This window comes from Harpia harpyja, chromosome 11, assembly GCF_026419915.1.
Source record: "Harpia harpyja isolate bHarHar1 chromosome 11, bHarHar1 primary haplotype, whole genome shotgun sequence".
In the NCBI taxonomy this organism is placed as follows: Eukaryota; Metazoa; Chordata; class Aves; order Accipitriformes; family Accipitridae; genus Harpia; species Harpia harpyja.
In genome coordinates, this window is record NC_068950.1 from 24,373,583 (window position 1) to 24,401,232 (window position 27,650).

Here is a 27,650-nt window from a genome sequence, read left to right on the forward strand (position 1 = left end):
TACCTTCAAATGCTTGGATCAGTTAATGGCACATCAAACCAAGTGGGCATTATTATCCTGCTCAACAGTCTGCCCTAGTTGGTTTGGGGTGATGTTAGTTTTAACATAAGCTAGCTGCACATGTAAATCCCTAAGTTTGTTTAAACATCTCCAACTGAGAGTTTTGTTAGTGTTACTGGTATCTGAATTACTGAAACTTGTTTCAGTTCTGTGTATGTACATGTGCTATGGTCACACTTGAGTCACGTTGGAAGAGCTGTCAGGTTTCTACTTCCTTTCTTGCCTCTGCTAGGGAATATTCTTCACACAGGTGTGAGCCTCATAGAGAACAGGTGCCTGGGCCTAATGTACCAGGTGTTCTGCATAACCCCAGCCTTGTAATGAAAGACTAATGTTTACAGAGAAGGCAGTTTTTCCAAAACTCTGTGTAGACCTCCAGGGAACAAAAAAGTTTATTTTTAAAAGCTAAGCAGCTTTATGCTACAGTTTTCCTTATGAGCTTACTGGGCTTCAGCTGTATCCTTTTTATGCTTGCTTTGCAAAGCTCTGTATTCAAATATATGAACTCCTCAGAAGGTGGTTTCTTAAATGTTTAGGAGCACTATGCTCTGAAAAACTTGCAGTTATGGGAGTGATGTGTTTGTGATCCATTACAGCGGACTGCTAGTGCTATGCTATTTCACAATGGGGAAAAATAGCAAATAGGTTTCTTTCTGTAAAACGAAGATGACACATTGAAACCTTTGCTGCTCAAAGTTGAAGGTTTTTACTTGGTTTATTTTTGTGAGGAATAGTTATCCTGTTTTTCCCACTGTAATATTTGAAGTTGTGTTAAACCTTAATGTTTTTCACCTTCTGAATTAGTTGCCACAATTCTATCTCATTTTTTGTTTGCGATATTGGTTTACAATATTTAAACAATCCTACAGGGTGGTTTATAGTATTTTAAATCATATTTAAATGTCTGTCTTTTCAGGATTTAGCTGTTCGATTGACTGATGATACTGATCCTTTTTTCCTTTATAATCTTGTCATATCTGAGGAAGATTTTCAAAGGTAAGTGAAATTATAATGTCTGTGAAACATTTCTAAGTGGCAAAAAAGAATGAAGGAATATTTTTAGCTTAGAATGGTCTATCTTAGAATTTAGGTTTTGGCATTTTTCACTTGCGGAGTTTTGTCAGTATTTTGGTAGTATTGCTCTCTTTGGCCAGCTGGTTAAACAGCCAAGTACAGGAAAGTGATTGGCTCAGGATTATACAGATGAATGACAGAATCCTGATGTTAAGTTCCCTGCATAGCTACACTAACACAGTTAATATTACTACTTGCATCTTCTGTTTATTGTAACTACTTGACTATTATATGCGTGTGACCTATTTCAAGAAATAATTGCAAGAGGAAAGTCTGTTTTCATGGACATGGATTCACAGACCTGAGCCTTTGTCGTATGGGTTTCTTGCATACTAATTGTACTGTTGGGTCTCATTTTACTTTACTTGCTCAGAATTTATCATCAAATTTGGGCACCAGGAATGAGCAGTTCAGTTTTCTGCTTTGTTTTTTGGTGGGTTTTTTTGGTTGTTTTTTGGTGTTTTTTTTTAAAGAGATGTGATCAGTGTGTGGATCAAAAGGCAAAAGTGAAATAGTGTTTGTAAAACAGGTGTGCAGAAGCAGTGTTTTGTTATATGAGGTATGGCTTTGTGCATAGTGTTGAATGTTTCTGTCTTTGAATTTACTGTGTCTATGGTGAAGGTGCACGATTAAATAAACAAGTAGGCAGATAAAGTCTTCATAATGGCTGAGTCTCCCCTCATTGTCTTTTGCTTCTTCCATGTGCCACTGTTGAATAACTGTACCACTCTGTGCTGTAAGGAAGACATCTACTCAAAGGAGCACATTTGTTGTGCTACAGTAACTTCTTTTTTTCAGTGCAGCCCATTTGCAAAAACTCTTGAAATCAAAAATATCCTCTGGTGATTATTATCCAAGATGTGATCACATTTCTTCTGTGTTCAGAATTGAAAATAACATGCTAGCGAACTTTAATGATATGATCAGAATTAGTTCTTTCTACTAGTGTAAACAAAATATTTCATAGGAAATAAACTACACTTACATATATGGTTAATTATTTTTTTTCTGTTTATTTAGTTTAAAATCCCAGCAAGGTCTCTTGGTAGACTTCTCTGCTTTCCCACAAAAATTTATAGACCTGCTTCAGCAATGCATTCAGGAACAGAACAAAGATATCCCAAGGTAGGTAATAAGTGAGTGCCATATTACTCTGTGTGTATGTTTTGAGTTCTTAAAATACTTCTCAGCCACTCAGGGTCAGTAGAACAAGGGTAATTTAACTTTCCCCTGGATGCATTTGAGTATCAGTCAGTGGATGTTACTGACAAAACCTAAGTCTCAGGAGGATTGAGCAGTGGAATTGATGTCTAGTAATAGTTTCCCCATCTGAGTTGAAGCTGGCAAGCTTCACAAGCTAGCAGATGTGCAAGGATGCAGCACTGGTCCTTTTTCTTTTTTCTTTTTTTTTTTTTTTCTTTTAAACAGTTTACTGCTAGAGAGCTAATCTGAATTTGATGGACCGAGGTGTAAATCGTTCTGTTTCACAGGAGAAGGCAAAGTTATAAAGCATTCTGACAAGGATTCTTCTACTTTCATTTCAGATATTAAGATGTGAGGGGGGAGACCTGAAGTCCACTCTTCTCCGTAGTGGTCTTTTCATATATTATTTCCATTTGTGTGGGTACTGAGGAAAGGCCTGTCCAGAGTACCTAGCTCCACTTCAGTAGTCAGGTCATTTCCTGAAGTATGTACTGTGGGCTGTGAATCTTACTAGGAAGCTTGTAGGATACTTAAAAGCCAGGAGTCTGTTTTCCTTTTGAATTTGGTTACAAAAGCCTTACTTGGTTTTGGACTCTTAAGTCTAAGATGGGCTTCTGAAAATTTTACAAATAAACAAACTAATCAGTTTTGTACATTTCGTACTGTAAGGTACAAGCATTTTAGTTGGTATTTGTTTGTAGTATTAACTACAATATCGGGACTGAATTTCATTGTTCTTTGTCAAACAAAAGCTGGACAGCCCTTTATTGCACATATAAAAACCTATTTTATTTGAAAATAGCTTGTAGGACCTACAAGTAATTTCAGGAAAAGAAATATGCTAAATATTTGATTATTTTTTATTTTCCCTAGGTTTTTGCTGCAGTTAGTTTCTTCAGCATCTGTTCTAGATCACACACCCGTCTTTTTAAATGTAGTGGAGACCAACCCATTTAAACATCTTACCCATCTCTCTCTAAAATTCCTACCAGGAAATGATGCAGAAATAAAGAAGTTTTTAGCCAGCTGTTTGAAATGCCTTAAGGTAAAATGAGGGCTTGGCTTAGCTGCAACTAGACCTTGATGCTATGTGTACTTAAGCATTTTTTTCCATCTTAATACTTCAAAAGTATGTCCCAAATTGTATGCTCTGGTTTATTTTTTTATTTTAGCTCACATATGTCATTGCATGCAGTTATTTGGGTGCATGTTATAAAACTAAATTGTTACTGTTACTCTAGCAATGAAAATATTACATGTATATTCAGCCAAGCACTGTAATTTGAACTGGCAGAAAATCAGGTATTTTACACGTGCAATGCATGCAGTATGCAGCTGTCCAATGCTTCTGAATGCTCCAGTGTCTTGTGCTTCATAGCCTTGTGCTGATTGCCAGATCAACTGAAAAGTAAAATACTGTAAACTTTCAATCGCTTTGTTCTGCAGTTGGGTTTGGGAAAGCATGCATGTGTATATAATTCTATGGCTTTATGGACTTCTAAGGGCTAGTAGCTATAAATAGCAAATTAAAATTGTAATGTTGATGCAGTTGGTAGCATGCTAGGTTTTATTTAATGAGAAATTAATGGCCTCATAGTTTGACTGTTGTCTGTTTCAGTTTATAGCCTGGGATTTGTGCCTCTCCTGCTGTGCTGTCATGTTTATAGCCACCTAATAAGCTATTTTAATAACATAAGTTTACAGTATTTCAGTTAATTTGTTGTTCATGCAACTCCTTTGTAAACAAGTCTTTATGATAAGATACTATTTCCTTATAGAAACTTGGTGAGAATTTAATTTGGGTTTTTACCTTGTGAGCTAATGCCTTTTCTTTTAAATTTATTAATTAAATAAACTTCATATTGAATAAGATATAATAAGATGATTTTTCCACAAATATAATAGGTATGTGGTTGCTTAGGCAAGGTATGCTGATAAAATGGAAGCTAAATACTACTTTTATTTTGGGAACTAACAATTTGACTTGATGTCAATTTGTACATAGGAAGACAAAATGATGTTGGAAGAAAAGCTTAGAAAAACTGAAGAGGATCTTACCAGACAACTGAGCTACACTCAACAGGTAGTGTAAATTTTTAACTTTCCTGTTGTAAGTTGCACTTCTTTTAATCTATGGAAAAGGTACCTTCTTGTGGGCTTGTTGGTTAGCCACTACCTAGCCAAGATAATTGACTTGGGAGCGAGTGAAAAGAAGTAGTCTACTGTAGCTTTTCTTAAGAATGAGTAAAGCATGCAACTGAAGAATAAAATTTAGTTCTTACAGTACTAAAACAGAATATTACTTTGTTTTGTACAGAGGTCTGCCTTTATGTGCATACACAAATTATATACTAAATATATGGTAGTGTGAAGATAAGTAGACTCTACATATTCCATGAGTGGTTGGAAAGCCTTATGTTTGGAAAACTTGTGAAACCATGATAAGTAAATCAGAAGTCTTGGATGTCATGTTACTGTACTACTTCTTGATTTTTGCAGTCAGCCCAGTAATGACTTCACATTTGTGTTTCAAGAGGATGATTTAGGCCAAATTCTAGAATTACCAAGGTGACTTTTGACTATTATGAATCAGAACAATTCCATTAAAACTCCTATTGTGGACCTTTTTTGGAATGGAATACTTGTTTACCTCATCTTTGCAGTTTCAGTTGGAGTTACTGGAATGTGTTTGCTAGATTGGAATGTAGAATTACAAATCAAAAAGAGGAAAAGACGCTGCTGAAGAATTCCCCCCCCGCTACTACAGCACTCTGTTATAAGGGTAGGGAGTATCAGCAGACTGTTTTTTCGCTCTTAAATAGTGGTTGGAAGAAAATACAAGTGGAAATGAAGATTATTTTACCCACAGTGCCAGAAAGGTGCTCTTTAGCTTCTCAGTGCCTTACTTTCCTGTTTACAGAATGAACAGACATTTTGGCATCTGGTGCTGAAATTTAGACTTTTCTTAATAATTCCATGTCCTTTTGAAGAAGTAACAGTAAACAATCATTCAGTATTGACTGAAATGCTTAAATTTTTAAAACCCTATATGCTTTGTCAAACTTAAACAGAGCTTGTCAGAGAAGAGCCGAGAACTAGACAAGCTGAAAAATGAATGGACGTCGTACACTACAGCTCTAACAAACAAACACACGCAGGAGCTGACAAATGAAAAGGAAAGAGCTCTCCAGGTATGACAACAGAAAAGAATTAACAATATTCTTATTTGTGAATAGTTTCTTGGCTTAAGTTTCAGATTCATTGAATAACTACTTAGTTTCTTTGCTTCTCATAGGCACAAGTTCAGTACCAACAACAGCACGAACAACAGAAAAAGGAGTTAGAAAATTTGCATCAGAAAAGTATTCAACAGTTACAGAACAGACTCTCAGAACTCGAGGTCATCAACAAAGATCTAACAGAAAGGAGATACAAAGGAGACTCCACAGTCAGAGAACTGAAAGCAAAGCTTTCTGGAATAGAAGATGTATGGCTTATTAATTTCCATAACCAAACTTAATATTTTTAGAGCATTAACACTGCCTGCCTATGCATGTAATAGAAAATACAGCATATTAAGTTTGTTCAGCTCCTCTTCATTCCACGTTATGCTTACTATTTAGATAGATTTGTTTAAATTACTATTACAGGTTTTCTTAAAAAAAAAATAATAAAATTCCTTCCCAACATTCTAGGAATGTCAAAGAGCAAAGCAGGAGGTGCTGTCACTGCGTCGGGAGAACACTACTCTGGATGCTGAATGTCATGAAAAAGAGAAACTCGTTAATCAGCTACAGACACGGGTTGCTGTTCTGGAACAAGAGATCAAAGATAAAGATCAGCTAGTTATTAGAACAAAAGAAGTATTAGATGCGACACAAGAACAAAAGGTTCCTTCAAGTTTCAAAATAACTTTCTCTAAAGCTCTGTAGAACCTTCTTAATTGCAGTATCTATAGATTAGCAGCTGACCAGTTCCTATGAATACAGCCAGTAAGCTTTCAAATGTAGTTCAAGATTCTAAATAATGGCATCAAAAGTATACTGGATTCGGTTTTACAAAGGTTGCTACTGTTTTAATATTGTGGTACTGGAGTAAAGTTAATGGTACTTTTTATAAACAAAAAAATGGATGAATTGAGATCCTATGTAATTTGACTGAAAAGCAAGGACTGAATTTCTTGTAAGGATTGTCTTTCAAAGAATTATTGAGGTTCTACTTGAAATCATAAGTGGTGTCTATCACGTATCTTTATTATAGTATTTTTAATATTCTTTTAAAGGCAATACTGGAAGAGAATACAGAGAAAAAACAAAGTCATATTGAAAAACTAGAGACAACAATTAAGTCACTGTCAGCTGAACTTCTTAAGGTTTGTTCGAACATTCCATTATCCTTATGAAATGTCTTCCTTATTTTTAGGTGTTTTATTTTGAGAACATCTGATTTATTATTTTTTTAACAGGCTAATGAAATTATCAAGAAGTTACAAGGAGATTTGAAAACTCTAATGAGTAAATTAAAATTGAAAAATACAGTAACAATTCAACAGGAAAAACTATTGGCAGAAAAAGAAGAGAGACTTCAAAAAGAGCAGAGAGAATTGCAGGACATGGGACAATCTCTTCGAATGAAAGAGCAGGAGGTATTGTGATAGGTTAACCCTCTGTCCTGTAAATGCTATTGTATGTAGTGTGTTGAGTTCTGTGTTTTTTAACTTATTTACAGCAATAAGGTCTTAAATCTTTCTGTGGAATAGAATGTACTCTTTTACTTAGCTAACACATTTATTTAAACGTGTAATCAATTTTTCATTTTTTTCATGTTAAACTGATTTGTAAGAGCCATCCATCTATATGGAAGAAAACTAAAATTGTATTAACAGTACAAAGCAATATAATGGATGAATTGACATCTTTTAGAGGGCATATTCATGTCAAAGTTGGGGAAGGTGGCAAGAACAGGAACAGAGTGAACTTTTTCTTCCATTAAGTATATTTTCATGCTTATGAGTCCTTGCATTATTTAATCATAGAAAAATTAAGGTCAGAAAGGTTTCTGGCTGTCATCTTGTCAAAACCCTAGCTAAAAGTAGGGCTTATTTTAAAAGAATTAGCTCATATTGCTTTTGTAAAAAACTTCTCTAAATAATTTTAGAACAATTTCATAGATCCTTTTTATGTATTTATATTTTTTCTTCAGTTCGTAATTAGTAGTAGCTCCTGATGGTGTTATACTTACTTATTATGGGAATATTGCAGGTTTGCAAGCTACAAGAACAGCTAGAAACTACAATGCAAAAACTAGAAGAAAGTAAGCAGTTACTGAAAACCAATGAAAATGGTAGGTTTATACAAGTTCATTTCCCCCTCTGTAAAAATGACATTGTGATTGAGCTGCTACTGAAAATTAATGGGAGCAACTATAATGCTTTACCTGTGGGGGGTTCTTTTTGTAAAGAGCTGTGATTATTGTCATTTATGGAAAATAAGCTTCTGTCTGTAGTGGGTATGCAACAACCTAGAGGTGCATGTAGAGAAGACTTCCTTTGCAGCTGGTGCTTGGGGTGGTGTGCATGTGGAGGGCCAACTCTAGAGGAAGGAACAGAATGGCATGTAGGGGTGGAGGAAGCTTGAGACTAGGCCTTCTAGTGATGCTTGAGCTTAAGGAGGAAAAACAGCCCACTAAGCTGTCACTTCTTCTGAGGAAGGGCTACTTGCTGTTTTAAACAGCTTGTAAGAGGTAGGAAATGAACTTGACCTTTTTCTTCTCTCTTCAGTAATCACATGGTTAAACAAACAGCTGAATGAAATTCAGATGGCAAAGAAGCTAGAGACTTCTGCCAGTACACATGGTGGTGTTAGGACTGCCATTTCACCTCATGGCATGGTAAGATATAACTATAAATAACATGGTTATGATGTAGTCATTAATTCCTGAAATGTATGGCCTTAAAAGAAGAACTAAAAAAAAAAAAAGTGCTTTCATCTTCTTTGGGCCCTATAGTTTCTGGTGGGTGTGTTTGGGGGGGGTTTGGGGTGGGTTTTTTGTTTTGTTTGTTTTTATAATAACGTAATACCCTGTTGGGTGCTACTTGATGCCCTGGTCTTCTAAGTGAGAATTTTCTAAGCTCTTATTTATTAAAATACACAAAACAATGCAAAATTATTTTGGAAAAGATGAAGTGCGGGGTGAAGGGGAAAAAAAAGGTAGCATTTTTGTGTTGTGAGGTTAACTTACATACTAATTATCTTTGTATAGGTTGAAAAAGAAAGTGTACTATTTGAATACTCTTATTAGTGATATTTAGAAACTTGAAAATAAGGGGTAGGAAACATTACCTATCATCTTTGTTAAATACCATGGCTTACTGGTTCTTGTTCATTGTTGCCCCTGTGTGTACGGATACCTGTTGTCACCTAGCAATTGATGAGCTGCTTCTTATTCTGTAGTGGAAAGGCATATTCATGCAAAGAGGTCTCTGATTTATAGCTAGGTACATCTAATATATTAATCAGTTACAGGGTGTGTAGCTTGTTATGAGCTTAGAATTATTAGCTAAGAGTGTTCAACTCATCTAACTTTTTAAAAGTTACAAGTTTTCCTGAAGAATCTTGGAAAAGTGATGTTTTCTTCCTGTCAAGAAGACACAAATGAGCATTAGCTTTGTAATTGTGGTTAGATGTTTGTAGAGATTCAAAATTCCCAAACTAACAATTATTTCATTCTCTTACAGCTTGACCGACCGTCCTTTCCCAGCTCAGGAATCAATCATCCCATTTCTCCTCTGTATGCCTTCCAGAACTTTCTGGAACCAGCACACAACAAAAATGTCAATTCACAATGTCCAGTACCAAAGGCAGGCACTTTGACTCTTCTGTTTGGTTAAGAATGTGATAGCATAAAATATCAAAGCTTAATGTTTGGAATATTTCTGAAAATGCATAAATATTTACTGTATATCCTAGTATTTTTAAACTCTGTCTTCAACATTATTATTAGTAATAGCTAATGCTTGGTTTTAGGTTGCTTATTCTTGCATGCTTTGCTGCACAGAAGTGCTATGCAAGGTATAGAAACATTACTCCCTGAAAAGTTCACTCTCTGAATACACTTACTGGTGGACCACTGTATCTGGAGTAGCTCTCTCTAACCTCCAACTCTTACATTTCTGCAGATTCAGTTTAACACACAGCTTTCAAAAATGAATCAATGTTCAGATGTTCAGATAGTGACTGCAACTAGTCATCCAGCAAATAAGGAGAAGTAAGTGTCATCTATTGCCTTTTTAGTGTGGGGGTTTGTTTTTATTATTATGTTTTATAAAGCCATTTGTCTTCTATGTGTGTCTGGAACTGAACAAAACATTTCCAGTACTAAGGTAGTTCTGTCACCTGCCTTTCTCCATCAATATGTTAATGAATTTTAAGTTGTGGCAGACTTAATTGGTCATTAAGTATGGTTTGTAGATAACAAATGAAGAGTTTTCAGGAGTGGGTCCCAAGGAACAGAAGTTCATTGTCCCTCCCAGTGACAGATCTAAGGCTATCAAGTGATGGTCAGTCAAAAAATTAGTTCTAGACTGTTCTTAACCTACTTGGTGATGGTTTACCTTTAAATGATAAAGTTCATAGAAATGCACTAGTTCCACTTCAAGTTAAGATTCTTCTGTATCCACACTTGTTGTTAATGCATGGCTAACTAACTACATTTGTTTTAAATTTTAATTAGCCTTTTTATTTCTAGTGGTGATAATTTGGGGCTGGAATCAAAGTATTTCAAGAAAAAAGATGACAGCATTCCTTTACGAGGGCTTAGTCAAAATACACTTAACTCAGGTATGTATGGAAATAGTAAAACAAGACCTTATTTGAAATGTACTTAAAGGGTAATAATAGTTATGGTTCTATGAACAGTATCTTGTTTCTGCTATTCTACAGAGTATCTGAAACCGTACTTACCAACTAAAGCCCAACCGTCACCAAAAGCTGCAGTAACACCAGCCTCAGCTTATTTTCCTGGATAGTAGACAGGGTTCTTAAAAGAGGACTCTAACTATTTGGGGAATTTTTGGATGTCCTGTAATAATGTATTAGTAAAGTATCAATGTGAACTGACATGATTGTATAAGTCTGAATCTGTTTTCTTTGAGAAAGGTATCTTGGGTGACTTTTCAGGATACTTGAGCCTAAAGAAAAGATAAAAGCTTTAAGCAGCCTCAGCATTAGTGGGAACAATGCTGTAGTAGTTCAGTCAGTCATTCACTGGGGCTGTGCCAGACTTTTAGTGTAGTGGAGATGCTGTAGTCTTCCTAAAAACCCACCAAAGTGCACTGAGTTTTTTATTATAGGAATTGACAAGCATGGCTCTAACAGATGAAACGTACACTCTAGTATTCCCTGAGAGAGAACATTTCTCCATGAATATACTTTTCTTGACTCCTTTCAGAGAAAGGATGATACAAATAGAAAGCATTGGAGAACTGGGCAATGCTCTCAGTTTTAATAATGGTCAAGCTCATAAATTAGCATGACTGCCTCACTAAATCCTCCCATGCAGTTTTAATTTTAAAAACCTGCTTAATTTTGGATCCAGCTTATTTGAATTGCATATGGACTGACAAATAATCTAATTAATATTAAAGATGCTAAATTATTTCACTGAAAGTATAAAATTATAATTTAAAATTCTTACTCTTGGTTACCCTAACTTTTCTATTAATCTGTCAGCATTATATTCCACAGGCCTCCATGCATAAAACATTGTTTAAGGTGAAGTATCTGAGCAGTTAACTATTGAAAGTATCGTAACACCTAAAAGCTACTTTGATTTTACTAATCATACTTTACAACTGTAAGACTGTACAGAAATTTAAGATACTCTTTAACACTCAAGTTTAGGTGGACTGAGTCTATTCAGCTTGTTTAGTACATGGGTTCAAATGCTAGAATCATGTAACAGCTTCATTCTGTGCCATCTTTTATTTGCTGTCCCAATAAAGAACAGGCATGCAAGTATTTGTAACACAGACTTTTTTAATTACTATTTATGTACTTTTGTTGTTGTTAAAGATATTTCGTACCTTTTACCTTAGTTGTTTAAGTGCAGTCAGAGGACTGTATATTTAAGTGGTTTGTTTTGCAGTGCAAAATGTGTATATTTGTTTATAAATCAGCACCATGTTAATGTACATTCACTTGTTTTGGCATGTGTAAGTTTCAGTGGAAGTATTAAATGGTTTTTATCAAAAACTCTGATTAGTAATGTTAATTTTAAGAGTACCAAACCAACATCTCCACTGTACTGAAATTCCAAGATGAGGTAAGTGCCAGAACAGTCCTATTATATTCACCTTACCTTTTGGGGGAGTTTTCTTCTCAGCTTGTTCATTTCCCCATGTGAGGCAGTGCTACTGGACCACCATATACAATCCCCAGAGGGCAGCCACCTTGTTCTAAGGTCTGTGCTTATGCTACCATTTCTAGTTAAGTTTTAGTAGATGTAAATTAATGCAAATCAGGTTTATTTCTTTTGAAGTATATATAAGCTGCTAGCAAACAGGAAGCTGGTAATTCAAATGTGGGAAGTTTCCAGATCTCCCAGTCCCATTCAAACCTAAAATGAAACAAAACCGCAGTGGGCCTGGGAAGCCTTAACAACATTGCAGCATAGGGGAGGCAGAAGCTGCAGTGTCCTAAAGGCTGAAGGTCTTTGGTACTGACCTATTCCTTTTGCAATCCTGTTCCATTAGATGCCCAAGGAACCAATCAGCCAGCTGCAGGCAGCCTGTGCTGCTGAACAAAGGGCCAGTCAGCATGCTCAAGGCTGCCTTATCTAACAGAGAAAACACAGTCCTCCACCTGTACTCCAGACTTTTTTTTCCACCTGCTGAAGTATAACACACATACATACACTGCAGAACATCAATTAAGGTTTTAAGAGACACTAACAATTATTTAAAAATTCATTAAAATATTCAACTTTATTAACAGTATATTTACATTTTTTTTCTTGCTCTTGGTCAACCATGGTGAATGTTCAAAGGTAAAAAAAGCATTAAGCAATAACCACAAGATGAAAACATTTCAAACCTATACAATACTTTATACACAAATTTATACAAAGGAACACTTAAATAATACAACTGGACACAAAAATATACACTTTTAGAGAAATTCACATCAGTAATTGTATAAAGCTCTCTTCTGTACTAAGGGTCCTGAAAATTTAGGACTAAAACATTAGCTCTGTAATGCAAAAGGGTTATTGTGACAGTCCTCAAAGGCCACTATATAGCACACGGACATATTCAAGGCTATCAGCTTATATTTCAGTCTGTGTGTTCAAGTTTTGAGGTCCTTTATGATTACGCAAACATCAGAAAGATAGTGGTATAATAAACGGTACTTAGGAAAGCAGAGTTTTGGAGCCAATATTAAAAGTTGTAGGCTCAGATCACCACTTACTTAATATTTAAACAAGTGTTTGATACTACCGTTTATTCAAAAATAGAAAGAGTAAATGCACTTACATAAAAATAACTTTTACTGTTCAGCAAGCGTGCTCATGTGATTTGTATATTAGTACAAACTTAAAAAAAAAACCTGCCATGTGACTTTTAAAATAAATGATACCAATTCACCACCTCCCTACTTGAGTACATTTACATTAAGGCTTTGAATCATCTGACCCAAGATTTTACAACATTAAAATGAATGGGTCCACATGGATGCTAGTATGTCTCATTGAGACTTAGCATGACTAGAATTAAAGCTCACCACCTTAAGGAGACAGAAGGACACATGCTCATGCCTTGACTCTTCTTTTTTGTCTCTGAACTAGAATGTAAAGTTTAGTAGTAACAGTATTTCATGGCAAGAGACAAGTACCTAACAGTTTGTTTTCAAAAGCAACTTATTAATTCAGTGGCAACATCTTTGGAGAAACGTCCTTTTTTTTCTTTTTTTTTAATTCCTATGGATTTCATGCAGAAAGATACTTCTTAAGATTACCTTAAGAAATTACATTTTTGATGGAATTGGAATGTGTATCCCAAACTGCTGATGAAAAAAAAGTCCAAAAGATCTTTCTGGATTTTTGTCATACATTTGTATCTTGTAATAATGGTTCTTTAGCTTCACCAGGAGCTTGTGGACTGTGGGGATGGCCATGGCTGCCACAGTGTTTCTTCCAGTTGCTGGATCGTACATTTAGGTTTGTGTGTTCAGGAATAAACAAGGCAACAAGTAGTGCCAGCAGCACAGAGCACGCTCCAAATAAGAATGGGGGTCCAGGAATTATGGAATTCTGCAATCAACAACAGTAACACCACCAAGTATTAACTGAGCCTTTAGACACATGTTAACAGACTACAATTGCTAGTTACACAAGTTTCAAGAGTGGGAGGAACTTTTTCTTGCTACACTAGCCAACACAGCATTTGTCTCCATGTGGAGTCTTCTAGAAGAAATAGGGAAAGAATGTTGCATCCTAAGATTGAGGAGAGGGAGCACATGGTTCTTATTAATGTTTGCCAACTTCGTTTGCTAGTGCAAGTTCTTGCTGCTGCGTTTCCTTAACAAATTAATATCTATTAGGAACTAACAAAATATGGAGTGCTTGGTTAAATGACAACAAAACAAAAACATGTGAGAGCTAAGTACAGTGTTGGAGACAAGAGCAGAGCAGGATGCTGTTGTTATCAGTCCATCCTTCCCTCAGTCTATTCTCTTTACAAGGGTCATCAGTTGTCTAATTACTATCAGCTGTATCTATTTGAAAGCTAAACTAAAACATACCAGCTAGGTAAAAACAAACAGATCAACAACCCTTCCAAGTGATTTCAGAACCTCTTTTTACATGCTTCATTTACAGTTAGCATAACAAAATGTAATACAGCATCATATTCAAGAACTGGTGGGCACATAATCCCTTCCTAATTTCTTTTTTGGAATCAGTAAATAAAAGAAGATTACCTGTTGTAAATGGTATTGTGTGACCACACTACCTCCTGATGGTGATTCAGGCATGGGGAGTTCATTCAGTTCAACATGAAATATATAGAATATAAAACCATAAAGTGCTGGTCCCAAACCATTACACAGTCCTCGAATTCCTGTTATCATCCCTTGAACAACACCTAGGAAAAGTGAAATATGCTGTTATCTATCTATATTTATACATACATAATTAACTTTTTAATGGATCAGTAAGACTTATTCACCTTCAAACTGATGCAAGCAGGAAAGCTTCTCTACATGGTGTTGCACTATGGGTAGCAATAAACAAGGGGCACAGAAAAACTGGCATTATAGTATATTCAAGTTTTTTTTTTTCCATCTCCCTATAGGCACAGAGTAGCACTTCCCATGCTGTGCTTGTGCACAGACCAGTATATATACACAATATCCTTGCTATCAGTCTCACACAGGAGAGAAAGTGCCGTATGCAACCTGCACAACTACACAAACTTTTGTCAATAGTGAGGAAAATGAACAGCATATTAAGTATGCTAAATATTTGCTACTGTTGGGACCAGTTGAATGTTTTCCCTCTGTGCCAGAAGGACTTGACACGCACGTATTTATTACAACTTCCAAGTAACTTGGATTTAACATTTTGTGACCTGTGCTCAGGTGTATGGGCTACTCTGTGCCTGGATTCCAGCTGGCTGACTAGCACAATGACAACACCCTGACATGTCTGTCTTCACTGTATGCTCTGACTAGAATTCAAAGTATTAGGACAAAACCTACCTTGTTGGTCAGCATCAGCAGTTCGTGAAACCAGTGCACTTACAGCTGGGAAAGTAATACTGGACATGGCTGCAACAGCGCCAGCTGCCCACATCATCCTGCAAAAAATACAGACTCAAAGTAACTGCTTTGTGTGGACAGCGTTCTGCATTTGGAGCATGTGTATGTATATATGCATGTATATATACACATGTACACATACTTAAGTGTCTCCCTTGGGTAAAGGATAAAATGCATAAAAATACTGTATCATTTAGATATTAAAATTAAATTTACGTACCATGGTTCTGATCCAAAGCCATACCATGCAAGTTGTAGTATTTGAAATCCTAGGCCCAGTAAGATGGTATTTTTATTTCCAATGGACCGCATAAGTAAACTCAAAACTATCGTCTGACAGAGAGGGGGGGGGATCAAAAATAACATTTTATTCTAAATGTTAAATACATGCAGATAAATTTTAAAAAGCAACAAAAAACCTCAAAACATTTTATTCTAAATGTTAAATACATGCAAATAAATAAATAAATTTTTAAAAGCCAAGTAAAATTCTCCAAAAGCAGTATTAGTATTTGCCAAGTATTCAAGGAGCCTCTACCAAAAAACCAGCAATCATTTAGCAAGTAATATGAACACACTGTTACCCCTTCTTTGATGCACAAAGGATTTTGTTTTCCCAACACAATACACTTGGACATTAATGAACCAAACCCTGGTTGGTGAGCTGTTTTTTCATCTAAGTTAAAGTAAGAGTGTTAATCAATTAAGAGACTTAGAAGAACAGCTACAGAAAAGGCAAGCAGTGTTACAGAAGTTCTCCACAATGCTTAACTCTTTTGACATTACCAAATCAATGAAAAAAATACACAACAGTAACTCACCTGTGCAATAATGGAAAGAATCCCAAGGACTGCTATAAATGCTGCAACACTTTCAGATGAAAATCCCATTATCTATATTAAAAAAAAGGCAGTTTGATTATTAACTGTAAACCGTGTACCATGATGTCACAAACACCAGTGGGGGAACACACAATGCAGAAAACCAGTATTATTCAACTGTTCCCTAACTTAGAAAAAAAGTTGGTTTTCTTTTTTCCATTAAATCAAGCAAGTATTCAAAAATAAAGGGGCATGCATAGAAACCAAGTAAATAGTTTCCTCAAAAAATAAAAAAACAGTTTAACATAGTGAACCTCGTAGCCCAAGAATAATGCAAATAATTACAAAATACAAGAAATCGTTTTATAACTCATTCATGTCTCTCTCTTTTTGTCTCTAAAAAGAGACAACAGAACAGCGAGACGACTTCAGTCAGCTGCTGGAAGCTTTTAAATTATACTAGTGATTTATACTTTCTGTATTAATTCAGCAATTCTGAAAACTTTCCTATAAATTTACACTTGTTCAAATCCATACCGAAACATTAAGTTACCTGTCTGAGGTATAGGAAGAAGCTGGAATATTGACCTGCCTCTGGGAGGTAGGAAAGAAAGACTGTTATGCAGATTAGCAGCACAACTGAGTCCTGGCCGACTTTCTTCAGTGACTACGGCAATAAAAAGGTATTATAAAACATTTCATCTTCATATTCAGAAAAGCATGTCAATTAATGAAGCTATTATGTGGTACCAAAACATTCCCTGCATGTTTAGCAAGATCGTTGGCAAAAGTATTAGCAGCAACACAAGGTTAAACTTGAAAAAATATGAGCTTTGTTTTTCAAGCTTGAAACATAGTAAATTCAGTCTCTTCCCTGTCTGAAAAGCTCAACATTTACAAATAACAAAATTTGTATTTTAATAGCTTACTGCAAAAGGGTCAGCCTGTTCCCATGAAATGGGTGCTCCCCAGGATGCTGGCCTCATCTTCTCTGGCAGCGATTCTGGTACAGCAACAAGAATAAAACAAATGTCTAACAAGGCTATTGCTGTAGCCAGGACCACAACCAGGCTGTCTCCATAGACTCGACCAAGATAGGCACCAATAGCAGGGCTGGTAACTAAACTTGCCGCAAAAGTTGCTGAAACCTAGAACAAATAACGGCCGGTAAGATTTTCAATGATAGAAGTCAACAGTATTATTACCCACTTTTCCTCATTTTCAGAAGCCTAACCATTCTAATCAGTGATTAAAAGTAACTTCTTTCCTGTGACTATGTGGTAGCAGCTGTGTATTTCAGATAGTCAAAATTTTTCACAGAAAACAAGGGGGGGTTTTTTTGGCAAGTGGACAGCAATGTGAGGCTCACAGCACTCTTGCATGTACTGCCATAATTAGGTTTAATTAACTATACAGTCTGCTGGTATCTCTGGGAAGTGATGAGCTGTATTTAATCTTTGTATTAGTGAAATATTGAACGCCTGTTAAGAAAAAAAAATCACATGTATCAAGGGCATATTACATTTAATATGCTGGTTAATCCAACTGAGTACAATGGATCTTCACAAAGTAGTTTTCAGTTAACCAGCTGGCCTTGTTGTGGAAGATGTTAACTTTAAAACTGAAGGAACTTTGTCAACACATCTCAATCTCTGATGCGTACAAGCAGAAAGAAACTATTTAGTTGTACATCCATTGCTTTCGGCTCTTCCTGCTGAATATGGTAACGGATCCTGTAACTTGAACGGAACAAGTAATTCTGCTAATCCATAATACACAGGGCAGTAGAGGCTCCCAAGATCTGGCAGGTTATCAGGAGATAATGGAGGTGAGTTGTAAGAACTTAAGACAGACAAGTTACTCGGCTACATTTGTTCTGAACTGAAGCACAGCAGTGTGATTGGAGACATGAGCAGGAGTAGTCAAGATGATATACCATGGCAGTTCCAAAATTATCCAGGAACAAAAGGTTAGATTTTTGAAAAGATGACAGAGTAGTACTAGTGTGAGAAACAATGGAGGAATAACTGAAGCCCCTCAAATTACATCATTAACACTGACAGTAACTGTTAAGACAGACATCTGAAAGACAGCTTTTAACACGGTCATATTTTGTTGAAGTTAGAAGCAGAATATTCAAGAGATATAGGACTGGATGACAAGAACAATTAAACAGAAAAACCTTACTCCAAACTAAAATCAGCTTGCTACAGAAGAAACAAAAATACAATTTTGAAAAGCTTTACCTACTGAAGTGTTTAGTACTGAATACCACAGGAACAGAGCCAAAAAAATACATACCAAACCATAGGCCATGCTTCTTTCATGTTCTTGGGTTATGTCTGCTACATATGCAAAAACCACAGAAAAGGTCACTGCAAAAACTCCAGAGACAGAGATGACAGCAAAGTACCACCTAAGAGCATTGTAAAAAAATTAGAACGGTTAAGGAGAACAAAAAGTCTCTATTTACAATCCAGGTACAGTTCAACAGTAAATTATCTTGTCCAACTTTTCCTGATAAACGTTAAGATAAACTTGGATAAAGCCAGCGTGAATGTGTCTCGATACAGTTGTGTAATTCCTCCTTAGTGCACTGAGTACACAGTGAACAGCATAATTTTGTAACATCTATAAAAAGCTGCTGTGATTAAGTACTTCTAGGAAATGGGGTGTTAGACTAACTTCAGGCAGATGCCTATGACCCTAAGCAAATTAGGAACTTCAATATTTTGAGAATCTGGTCATTGAGAGGTTTCAACATTAGCCTTACCTTTATGCTATAGACACTAGCACTCATTATTTGAAACATTAGTCTACACTTAGAAACAAGCTATTTCCCAGGAAAGGGATGAAGAATCCATTAACAATCTGTGTGACCAGAAAGGAAACTGAAAAGGCTCATGGCGCTACTGGAACAGCTGGCTCTGCCCTGCGTCAGTGCAGTCTGCGTTACTTCAGCTACACCCTCAGGTACAGCACGCGGGTAGTCCAACAACACTGACAGTTCTGACTCATGCACTACCTGGGGAACGTACATGCCAGTTAAGAGCTTGCTAACTTGCACACGGCATGAAAGCTGGTGGATTTTAAAACTTGAGAAACAAAAGTATAAAATTGCAGCAACGTTTTAGGTTACAAATTGTTACTCCATGTACTAGCTAGCATTAGATAAGGTTTTAATTTCTGCATAGCTGGCTAGTATTTGAGCAATATGGCCACAATAAAGACCTGCACAGTTTACTGGATAGCATTCTAGTATCTTTTGCAAATGTGCTGAAGTAGAAAGCAGGGCCTACAGCACAGAGCTCAAAACCAGCAGCTCTTAAAATTCTGACCAAGGCGTTTGGCCTCATGGCACCTACTTCACTTTGACTCTGTTCTCCCAACTTTGCACTGAAGTAATACTAAAGCCTCAACCTTCCATGGAGCACAAACCATATTTTATCAACAATGCTACAAACATAAGCATTGTATAGCAATATTGACAAGAAATGGCAAATCTAATGTGAAAAAAATTTACTAACCATGGGCTGATCTTCATTAGTGGTATCGGTGCGCAGGTGAAAAATACTGTTAGCAGCAAAAAGGACTTCCGTCCCCACACATCAGACAGGGCACCTATGAGTGGGGCACTGAGGAATGATAATAAGCCCTACATGAAACAAAACATTTTAAGTTAGAACTAAGTGGTTAGAATTGCGATAGCTGACCATACCACAATCTGATAGCAGCCTGGGCTCTATTTTTATTAAAGTTGATGACTACAGTACAATGCATCAAAGGCAATATGGTCAAGCATTACCGATCTATCCCATGTCTTGTTACATAAAATTTGAAATTTGTTACCTCAGAACTAAACAAAGTACAAAATGCAGATGATCCAGTCATACTAGCAGTTTCATGAACAGTGTTTTATATATTTAGAATTCACATAAATGTAAGTAATTGAAAATACCCTACTGGAACAACAAGCTCCAAGTAAAAAAATTCTCAAATTTTAACACCATGTATGTCATTTGGGATTACTCAAATACCTTTTTATTTGCTGAACCCAAACAGCAGGTACAGACCAAGCAATATCTTAATAAAAGTAAAATGATGCATATTTGCTTTTTTAGCAATAATTTATTCCCGTTTTATTTATACCATGAAAGCTATATTGAAAAACCTCTTGAATGCTTCTCAATTGACAGTAATTTCTATATTCCTCCCACCATTCACTTTAAATTGTACTTGTGATTAATTTTGTCACTTTACCTTTACTCCTTGAATTAGACCATTCATTAGAAATGTATGTTTTGGGAAGGTTTCATGCAAAACCTGGAGAAGAAATATGAACACTGTCATTTACACAATATTAACTACAAATATTGCTCATGATGCATCCAACTTCTACAGTGGCACACGCACAGTAGTTTTCTATTTTCATAGAATACAGAGAAAGAAAAAAAAAGACACACCACACATAATGTATTTAATCTTTAATTCACATGGAAGGTATTTTGAGATTTTAGCTTTACTTGATAGGGACCTCGGGTCTCTCAACACTTTGGGAAGGATCCATGTCTTCCAACTTTTGTGTCTGAAATCTAAACACACCACAGAGAACCTAGAAAATTATCTCAGACCAGACTCTCCACATGTTACTGTGTTATCAATTAAGTGACCAGAGCCTAGACACGCGGGTTAAAACAGGCACCTCTCTCAGTCTGACTTGTATTACATGAGGCAGATTCCATTCAGTGACGGATGTGCAGTTTATATCCAAGAGACTGCTCATGGTTAACATCAGCTTATAGAGCCGCACCAAGACTGCATTTTAGGTGGAGTTTGCTTGGAGATCTTTAAGCCTTTGCTCCTTTTAATTTGTAAGCATATGCCACTCTCAAAAGATTAAATCCAAATGGAAAGCAACAAACTACATTAGAAAATAATTTGGTACAAACACATTGGTATGACTGTCTTGCTAATCATAGGGAAGCTTTGACTGGTGTAACAGGGTCTGAGCTCTGAAGCTTCTGTTTCAAGCACAGCACATCTCCCTATCTACACACACAGGCTTGCATAATTTTACCAAATTTCAAGTGTATTTTTGTCCTTACGTTTGTAATGTGTCAACTTTTTGTAGCATCTTGAAAGGAAAGATAATTTCATTACTGTCTTACTGGTTTCAAGTCAGAAAATATTTACATGTAAGCTTGACCATTAGCCAGCTTGCACATAAACAGCTATGCTGCATCATTACACTGCTTTAATGAAATAATTTTAAATTCCTGATTCCATGTAAAAACACAAACCTTTTCACTTGCACAACAGAGCAGTTCTACGATACGTAATTTTCATTGAATTCAGAAGATGTTCAGAGCCTTTGCAGTAACTGCCCTATTTCCCATACAGTGAGAAAAAGCTTAAGCATATCACTTACCACCAGAGTGGGTGCTGTCAAGAGTCCCCAAGCAAAAAACTCCAAGAAGATCACTATAACAGCATGGTAGACGCTCGGTGAACCTATTCCTTGAGGCTAAAGCAAGGGAAAAAACAGGTAATTAAACATCTAACAATCTATCACAGTCACGAGAAATGCATGTGAACACTATAAACAGAAGGATTAAGAAATGAAACAGGACTCAAGCTAACTGGTACTGAGTGAAATTCCCTTTTTAACCCTTTGCTGCCAATGTCCTATAGTGTCTTAATCCTCCAGAGAACACAAAGTATGCTCCCATCTCAAATTAAAAAAATAAACCACTTATACTGCCAGTCTGGGAAACAAGGATGCTACTGAAAGCGGAAGCAGACTCTTCTTCGGAGAATTAGTTCCTTTTCCTTGAGAAAAATGCTTAAGCCCACAAAATGCTGCAAGGAAATCAAGTTTTCATAATTTCAAAACATGGTAGTGTTCACACTCGGCTATCCCAAAGTCTAATCACCAGCTCTATCAAACAGCTTTATAGTACTTCTGTTACTAAAAGGCACCATGGCTACGTACAAAATTTTGATAGCTCTAAATCAGGAAAGAAAAACTGAAATAATGAATGCCAGAAGTGAATCTCAGGAACAGCACTGACTGCTTCCCAAATACTGAGAGCAGGCCTATTAGCTACAATGTGCTTCAAATGTAGGAAGAGAGCTGGATAAAAGATTTGAAATAAGGAACTTCAGGTGATTTAGTATAATCACCTGAAGTAGCTTTTGAGGAGAACAAAAAGAGCATGGGTGGGACAACCTGCTCATCTCATATACTCTGTAAATGCTACCCTGCCAAACAACATGCCACAGTTCATCATTTGCAAATTGAGGAAACGGTGCACTAATTATTGTCATATGAAGGTAGCGTGAACAACTCATCAGAAATCTCATATGCATTCTTTAAGCTTAGAAGTGCTGCCTTAACATCTACTTTCCTGGCTTTGTATGAAGGTGAGTTACTAACAGAGTGGCCAATTTGATTAGACCTAGGATTTATACTGAGCAAACACACACAGGCTAAGGTCCTCAGCTGCTTCTCAAGAAGGCTCAGGGGGATCTTATCAACGTGTGTATAAGTATCTGACGGGAGGGAGTAAAGACAACACAGCCAGGCTCTTCTCAGAGGTGTCAGTGACAGGACCGGAGGCGCACACTGAAATACAGGAAATTCTAAAGTTCAAGTTAAAGTTAAAACTTGAACAAAACCAACCCCTGGAAACAGGCTGCCCAGTGAGGTTGTGAAATCTCCATGCCCCATCCTTGACTGGACACAGCCCTAAGCAAACTGCTCCAGCTGACCCTATCTGGGGGAAGAGAGTGGGTAGTTGGATTAGAGATGTTCAGAGGTGTCTTCCAACCTCCAATACTACACAATTTTAAGTTTCAGTTACATAATACTAGAGTCTTTCTTTTATTACAAGATTTATGCAAGTCATACCTAGCTTTTCTTTCCAAATTCCAATACTTTCAACACAGAAAAAAAAAAATAAGCCTTTTGAACAATTGTAGGAAATAAATACAGAAAAACATACTGGCCATTCAGCCCTATTGCTAGAAAAGGTCATAATTTTCAAAAGTAACCATATCAATACCTAAAAGGTGAGCTACAAAAGTACCTTAGCACTGTGCTGTTTTTCTTTCCCAAGCCCTCTTCAGTAAATACAGACATACCATACAGATATTTCTGCTATTTTTTCAGCCTATTCTTTTAAGGAGGTAAATTAACAGTCTTTATAGGTACAGAAAGTGGCTATAATGATCTTCACTTCCCACAATTCCTTTCCCTTTCCACCCACAACCCTTACTGTAGTTTTGGGTTAAAAATTTATCCAGCTCCACACAAACCATAACAATCTTGGTTGTTTGGCTCAGTCTCATACAGTAAATCAGGTTCACTCTCATAGTCCCCAGATTCCTGTCAAGTTACTGGCTCATGACTCCCCAAAGTATTACAGATGGTGAGGTAGGAGTCACAAACCATCCATCCCTGCCCCTCCAAGCACCAGGGGTCAAAAGCACTGTTCACATACAGCAAACACACACTCAACAGCCATCCATCTCTATGCCACCCTCGCCCAGTTCTGGGCAGCTACTCAGACCAAAACAGCAGAATGAAACCAGTGGCTGTTCCAAAACAGCAAACCAAAACAGCAGAATGAAACCAGTGGCTGTTCTGCACAGCTAAAGTGTTGGCGATTTGAGGCATTCAAGCAGGTGCCTTGTCATCCAGCTGTAAGCAACCTTATCAGATGTTTCCATTACATTGGCAGAAACAAACAGAACTGACATTTAAATCACTAGGGTTAAACTTCCTTGCTTTCTTGTTGCTAATGCTCACTTATCACAGGTATTGTTATTTGTTCTTACCTATAAAAAAAAGAAGTAATTTAGTTGCATTTAGACCATCACCTCTATAGCTATTTTTAAAGATTGTTGCAACTATGAAGTAGCAAAAATACTCCTGAGGTGAAAGAAAGAGGGAAGGAGATTAATAAGTGGTTACATTACAGTGCATTAAGATACATTATGTGCATTCAGTCCACAAGACTTAAGTACCAGTGTGATGTACTCTCCTACCCCAACATGCATACTGCAGGGGCTGGGTATTCAGCCCTGTCTTAACTCTACAAACCTGCTCCGCTGTGCTTTACAAACTGGCTCATGTAGCGTAATGTAACCCAATACCTAAGTGCAACCAAATCAGAAGGCCTTACACCTGGAGATAAAAGATAGGGACCGTCTGTGTGAACAGCCTGGAACTGAGATGTTCCAACCAGAGTAATAGCAACCCTTCTCTGCAACCACGTAGCCAGAGCAGAGTGTATTTACGTTTGGCAAAATCTGTGGCACAAAACAGTGCTCTAAGAATGCCCCCTTCTCTAGTTAGAGAGAAAATGTCTTTAACCAAACACTTTGTACTGTCAGTCATGCCAGTGATAAAAAGCGTCTATGCCAGGCAACCATAAGAACACACATGTGACAACAACAGAATAACTATCAAAGCAACAGAGGCATCAGATATAAGATCACAGCTGCTGCTCCTCAGCTGCAAAGGAAAAGGCACCAAAGAAAGTACTAAGCTCTAATTCTCTCCAGCATTGCCCAGGTGTGTACCTCCTAATCCATTTCATGACTGCTTCAAAAACGCATAATCTTACATAGGATGAATTTCAACTGGTCATAAAGGAAGGCAAAATTAAGAAGTGTTGAAACCACTTCAGTGGTGTTACTGCCTCTTCTTCAGTGAATCTGACAACACACACTTGAGTACACACACCATTACACATTTTTTTCTGTGATACAGCTACTAAGCTGCAAAGAGAACAACACAAAAAGACCACCATGTAGCAACCCAACCTCCTGCACCACCCACTGCCTCGCCAAGGGGACCCTGCGTAACCTGTGGCAGGAGGAGAGCCTCTGCAGAGGCAATGGGTGATTTTCTCCCCTTTTGCTTGCTTTTTTTCATTCCACATCAGAATCAGTGACTAGAAGTGACAATAAATTAAATTGACCGAAGCTCCTCATCAGTAAACTCTTTTTGCCTGTGACACTGCCTCATTAAAGAGCTGTATATTCTTGCTGGCAAAAGAGTCACACAGTTTTCTTTGATGTCAAATAGTTTCAAAACAAACCAATCAGGCTGGAGACTGTACACTTAGATGCTTGATGAATTACTGGTTTGCCAGTTGGAGTCATTCAAGACATGGGCCATTTTCATTTAAATGTTTCCCATAATGTCACATAGCATGTTGTGTAAGCAAAGCAGCTAAAGAGACTGAGCAGAGAAGGCTAATTAAATGTTTCAGCAAACGTTAAAAAAAAATACCCAAGCTTGAAGTTTTTGCTGTCATTATAAAGAGTACTCTGCTATACCACACTTCATAACTTTAAAAAATGTATTTAAAACAAATAAATTCTCAAAACATCTATTTGAAGGCAGAAAATATCACAAGCTGGTATATTTGTTATCTAACAACAATCTACACACCTTCATCTAATGTTTTTAGCCCATTTTTCCACTGTTTTAAAAACAACTGAAAATCATACAGAACTCATGCAAGTTTGCACTCTGCTTTTGAAACTGGTGGTAGACACTGAACGCAGCATCCGAAGTATCACTGAATGCGGTTACATAACAGCCTTTCTCCTCTCTTGGCAAAAGAAAGTTAAAGTTAAGAGATAAAGGATGCTTAGAAGTATATTGTATTTTAATCAAGGATTACTCCAGAGAGAAATTCTGAAGCACCATGTCCCAGGACTAACTACATTTACTCTGCTTCTATTACTCATTCTAAAATATTTGCATTTAACATTTGTACGAGGTAATCTCATACCTTTCTATCTTTACAAAAAGCAGAAAAGCATATCCTGGAAAACATGAACATCCATCACTGGAATTAGTTTTGCTTCTTACCACCAAGTAATCCAGACAGTTGGTCACCAGTTTGATGAACAACTATAGTGACTCCGACACCTCCCTCTTCTCCATTATCGTTCCAAAAAGACAAACTGAAGGGCCACTAGCGATTTGGTCTGTCAAGATGTCTCTTTATTTGAAGAAATGATACTGTATTTAGAAGAGTGCACATCAAAGCTACACAATGCTACACTGTGGAAAAAATCCAGGGCCAATGATACATTGGAAGTAATGCTACTCATCAATTAAAAAAAACCAAGCTCCAGCAGCCAAATCACTTAACAGCTTCTTCTTTCTAAAATGTATTTACGAGGAAGCAAGATAGCGGGAGGGAACTGCAAAACACTTCTTCCAGGCACCCTTTACGGGACTTCTCTGACGCAGGACTGTCCCACTCGCTGGCCTGTTCTTTCTCAGACTATGGAAACAGAGAGGACAGAAGGCTGCCGCGACGGCGATCCACCCACCGTGCGGGCAAAGCCCATCCCAGGCGGGCTCTGCACCGCCGGCAGGACTGCATCCCAACCACACTCGCCGCTTCCTGCTTTCCTTCACAATGGCCAGCTGCCTGCCCGCACCGTCCCGGGCTGTCGCGCAGCCAACTGCTGCTCCCAAGCATACAGCTGGCTTCCCAGCAGCTCGTCCTTCCGCAAAGATTCGTTTCAATCGTTTTCGAGGTAAAGTTCGGTTTAGACACGTACCCGCCCGATCTCGGACAAACGTAAGCGATCTGCAGTTACGGACGCCTAACTCTTGAGACGACACTTGCTCCCGAGCCCTAAAAATCGGCCCACGCTGAGAAAGAGCATTTCCGCAGACGACCTGAACCAGCCCGACGCCCTTACAGGTGCTTCTCGGGCAACGGCCTCAAGGACACCCGCCAGGGGTGCCGGAACGAAGCTACCGGGGGCTGCAGCAGCCCGCACCATAAATGAAACTGAAACCCCGCCGCAGAGCTCAGCCCGCCGCCGGAGCACGGCCCGCTCGCACGCCGCCAGCCGCGGCTGCCCGAGGCCCGCGGGCACACCGGTCCCCCCGCCCCGCCCCTGCCTCGGTCCCCTGCCCGGCCGCTGCCAGCCCTCCGCACCGCCGCGGAAGCCAGGGTTCCGCCGCCGCCAGCTCGCCCCACAGCCGCCGCCCCCCCCGCGCCCCCGGCCCCGCCCGGCCTCACCGTCCCGCCGTCCTTAATGATGATCTTCTTGGCCAGCATGATACTGCGGTTCACGGCGCGTTTCTTCTTCTTGCCCCCCTGGGTCATTTTACCATCCTACAGCCCCGGGGGGGGGGGGCGGGGGCGGGGGCAGCAGCGGACCCTCCCCAGCAGCCGGGCCTTCGCCTCCCCTCCCCGCGCGGCCGCCGCCACCGCTCACGCACCCGGCGCCATCTTGGCCAGCCACCCTCGGGCGCAGCAGCCGCCGCCGCGCATCACGCGATCGCCCCATTGGCCGGCCGCCGGTCACGTGCGCAGGACGCCCCCGGCCGCCCGCCGTTTCCACGGGCCCGCCGCGCCAGGGCCTCCGCCTCCAGGGCAGGCGGGGCCTCGCGTAGGTGCCTGTCGAAAAATTAATGGTTGGAAAACCATTGATGGAAAAAATAAATACATTTAAAGAAATAAATAAAAGAGAAGAGACTGCTGCCAGGAGCCGTGCGGTTCACTGTGACGCGGCCGACAGGGCCAGCGCCCCGGCCCCGGGCAGCCGGCTCGGTGCAGCAGTGCCCGGCCCCAGCGCCCGAGGGCGACGGAGCCCCTCTGTCGTTGCGTGCTACCTCTCCCTCAACAGCCTC

The 27,650-nt window shown here is 38.4% G+C and overlaps 2 protein-coding genes across 6 annotated transcripts in view; one reads left to right on the plus strand and one right to left on the minus strand.

The window, feature by feature from the left end:
• Positions 1-11,589, plus strand: part of SASS6 (SAS-6 centriolar assembly protein) — a 14,072-nt gene extending 2,483 nt beyond the window's left edge. For 2 of the 4 annotated variants that reach the window (XM_052801556.1, XM_052801559.1), the window contains 15 exons: positions 977-1,056; positions 2,155-2,259; positions 3,211-3,382; positions 4,343-4,420; positions 5,409-5,528; positions 5,633-5,824; positions 6,033-6,227; positions 6,620-6,709; positions 6,803-6,982; positions 7,599-7,680; positions 8,117-8,226; positions 9,074-9,196; positions 9,515-9,603; positions 10,069-10,175; positions 10,278-11,589. In XM_052801556.1, coding sequence (XP_052657516.1) covers positions 977-1,056; positions 2,155-2,259; positions 3,211-3,382; positions 4,343-4,420; positions 5,409-5,528; positions 5,633-5,824; positions 6,033-6,227; positions 6,620-6,709; positions 6,803-6,982; positions 7,599-7,680; positions 8,117-8,226; positions 9,074-9,196; positions 9,515-9,603; positions 10,069-10,175; positions 10,278-10,363 — 1,809 coding nt within the window. In that variant the 3' untranslated portion in view covers positions 10,364-11,589. The remainder of the gene's footprint in view (positions 1-976; positions 1,057-2,154; positions 2,260-3,210; positions 3,383-4,342; positions 4,421-5,408; positions 5,529-5,632; positions 5,825-6,032; positions 6,228-6,619; positions 6,710-6,802; positions 6,983-7,598; positions 7,681-8,116; positions 8,227-9,073; positions 9,197-9,514; positions 9,604-10,068; positions 10,176-10,277) is intronic. The other 2 variants (XM_052801557.1, XM_052801558.1) reach the window with 2 other exon arrangements.
• A 1,249-nt stretch (positions 11,590-12,838) lies between these two features.
• MFSD14A (major facilitator superfamily domain containing 14A) lies at positions 12,839-27,273 on the minus strand. Of its 2 annotated transcripts, none has more exons than XM_052801561.1 (12): positions 27,037-27,273; positions 21,402-21,497; positions 20,234-20,296; positions 19,501-19,628; positions 18,275-18,389; positions 16,903-17,121; positions 16,527-16,640; positions 15,974-16,045; positions 15,373-15,485; positions 15,093-15,190; positions 14,313-14,476; positions 12,839-13,644 (listed from the first exon to the last, which is right to left on the minus strand). In XM_052801561.1, the coding sequence occupies exons 1-12, from the start codon at positions 27,121-27,123 to the stop codon at positions 13,438-13,440; spliced, it is 1,476 nt and encodes a 491-aa protein (XP_052657521.1). In that variant the 5' UTR covers positions 27,124-27,273; the 3' UTR covers positions 12,839-13,437. The 2 variants fall into 2 exon arrangements, with proteins under 2 accessions (XP_052657521.1, XP_052657522.1); XM_052801562.1 differs by lacking the exon at positions 27,037-27,273 and adding an exon at positions 26,333-26,365.
• Between the last annotated feature and the right edge of the window lie 377 nt (positions 27,274-27,650).

What these genes read in the sequence shown, in the direction of transcription:
- MFSD14A (XM_052801561.1), bottom strand. Translation starts at nt 27,123, where the DNA reads ATGACCCAGGGGGGCAAGAAGAAGAAACGCGCCGTGAACCGCAGTATC. An exon ending in TCATTAAGGACGGCGGGACG is followed by an intron (nt 21,498 to 27,036) that starts GTGAGGCCGGGC and finishes CCCTTGCTTTAG; the next exon opens with CCTCAAGGAATAGGTTCACC. An exon ending in TCTTCCTATACCTCAGACAG is followed by an intron (nt 16,046 to 16,526) that starts GTAACTTAATGT and finishes TTTTTAATATAG; the next exon opens with ATAATGGGATTTTCATCTGA.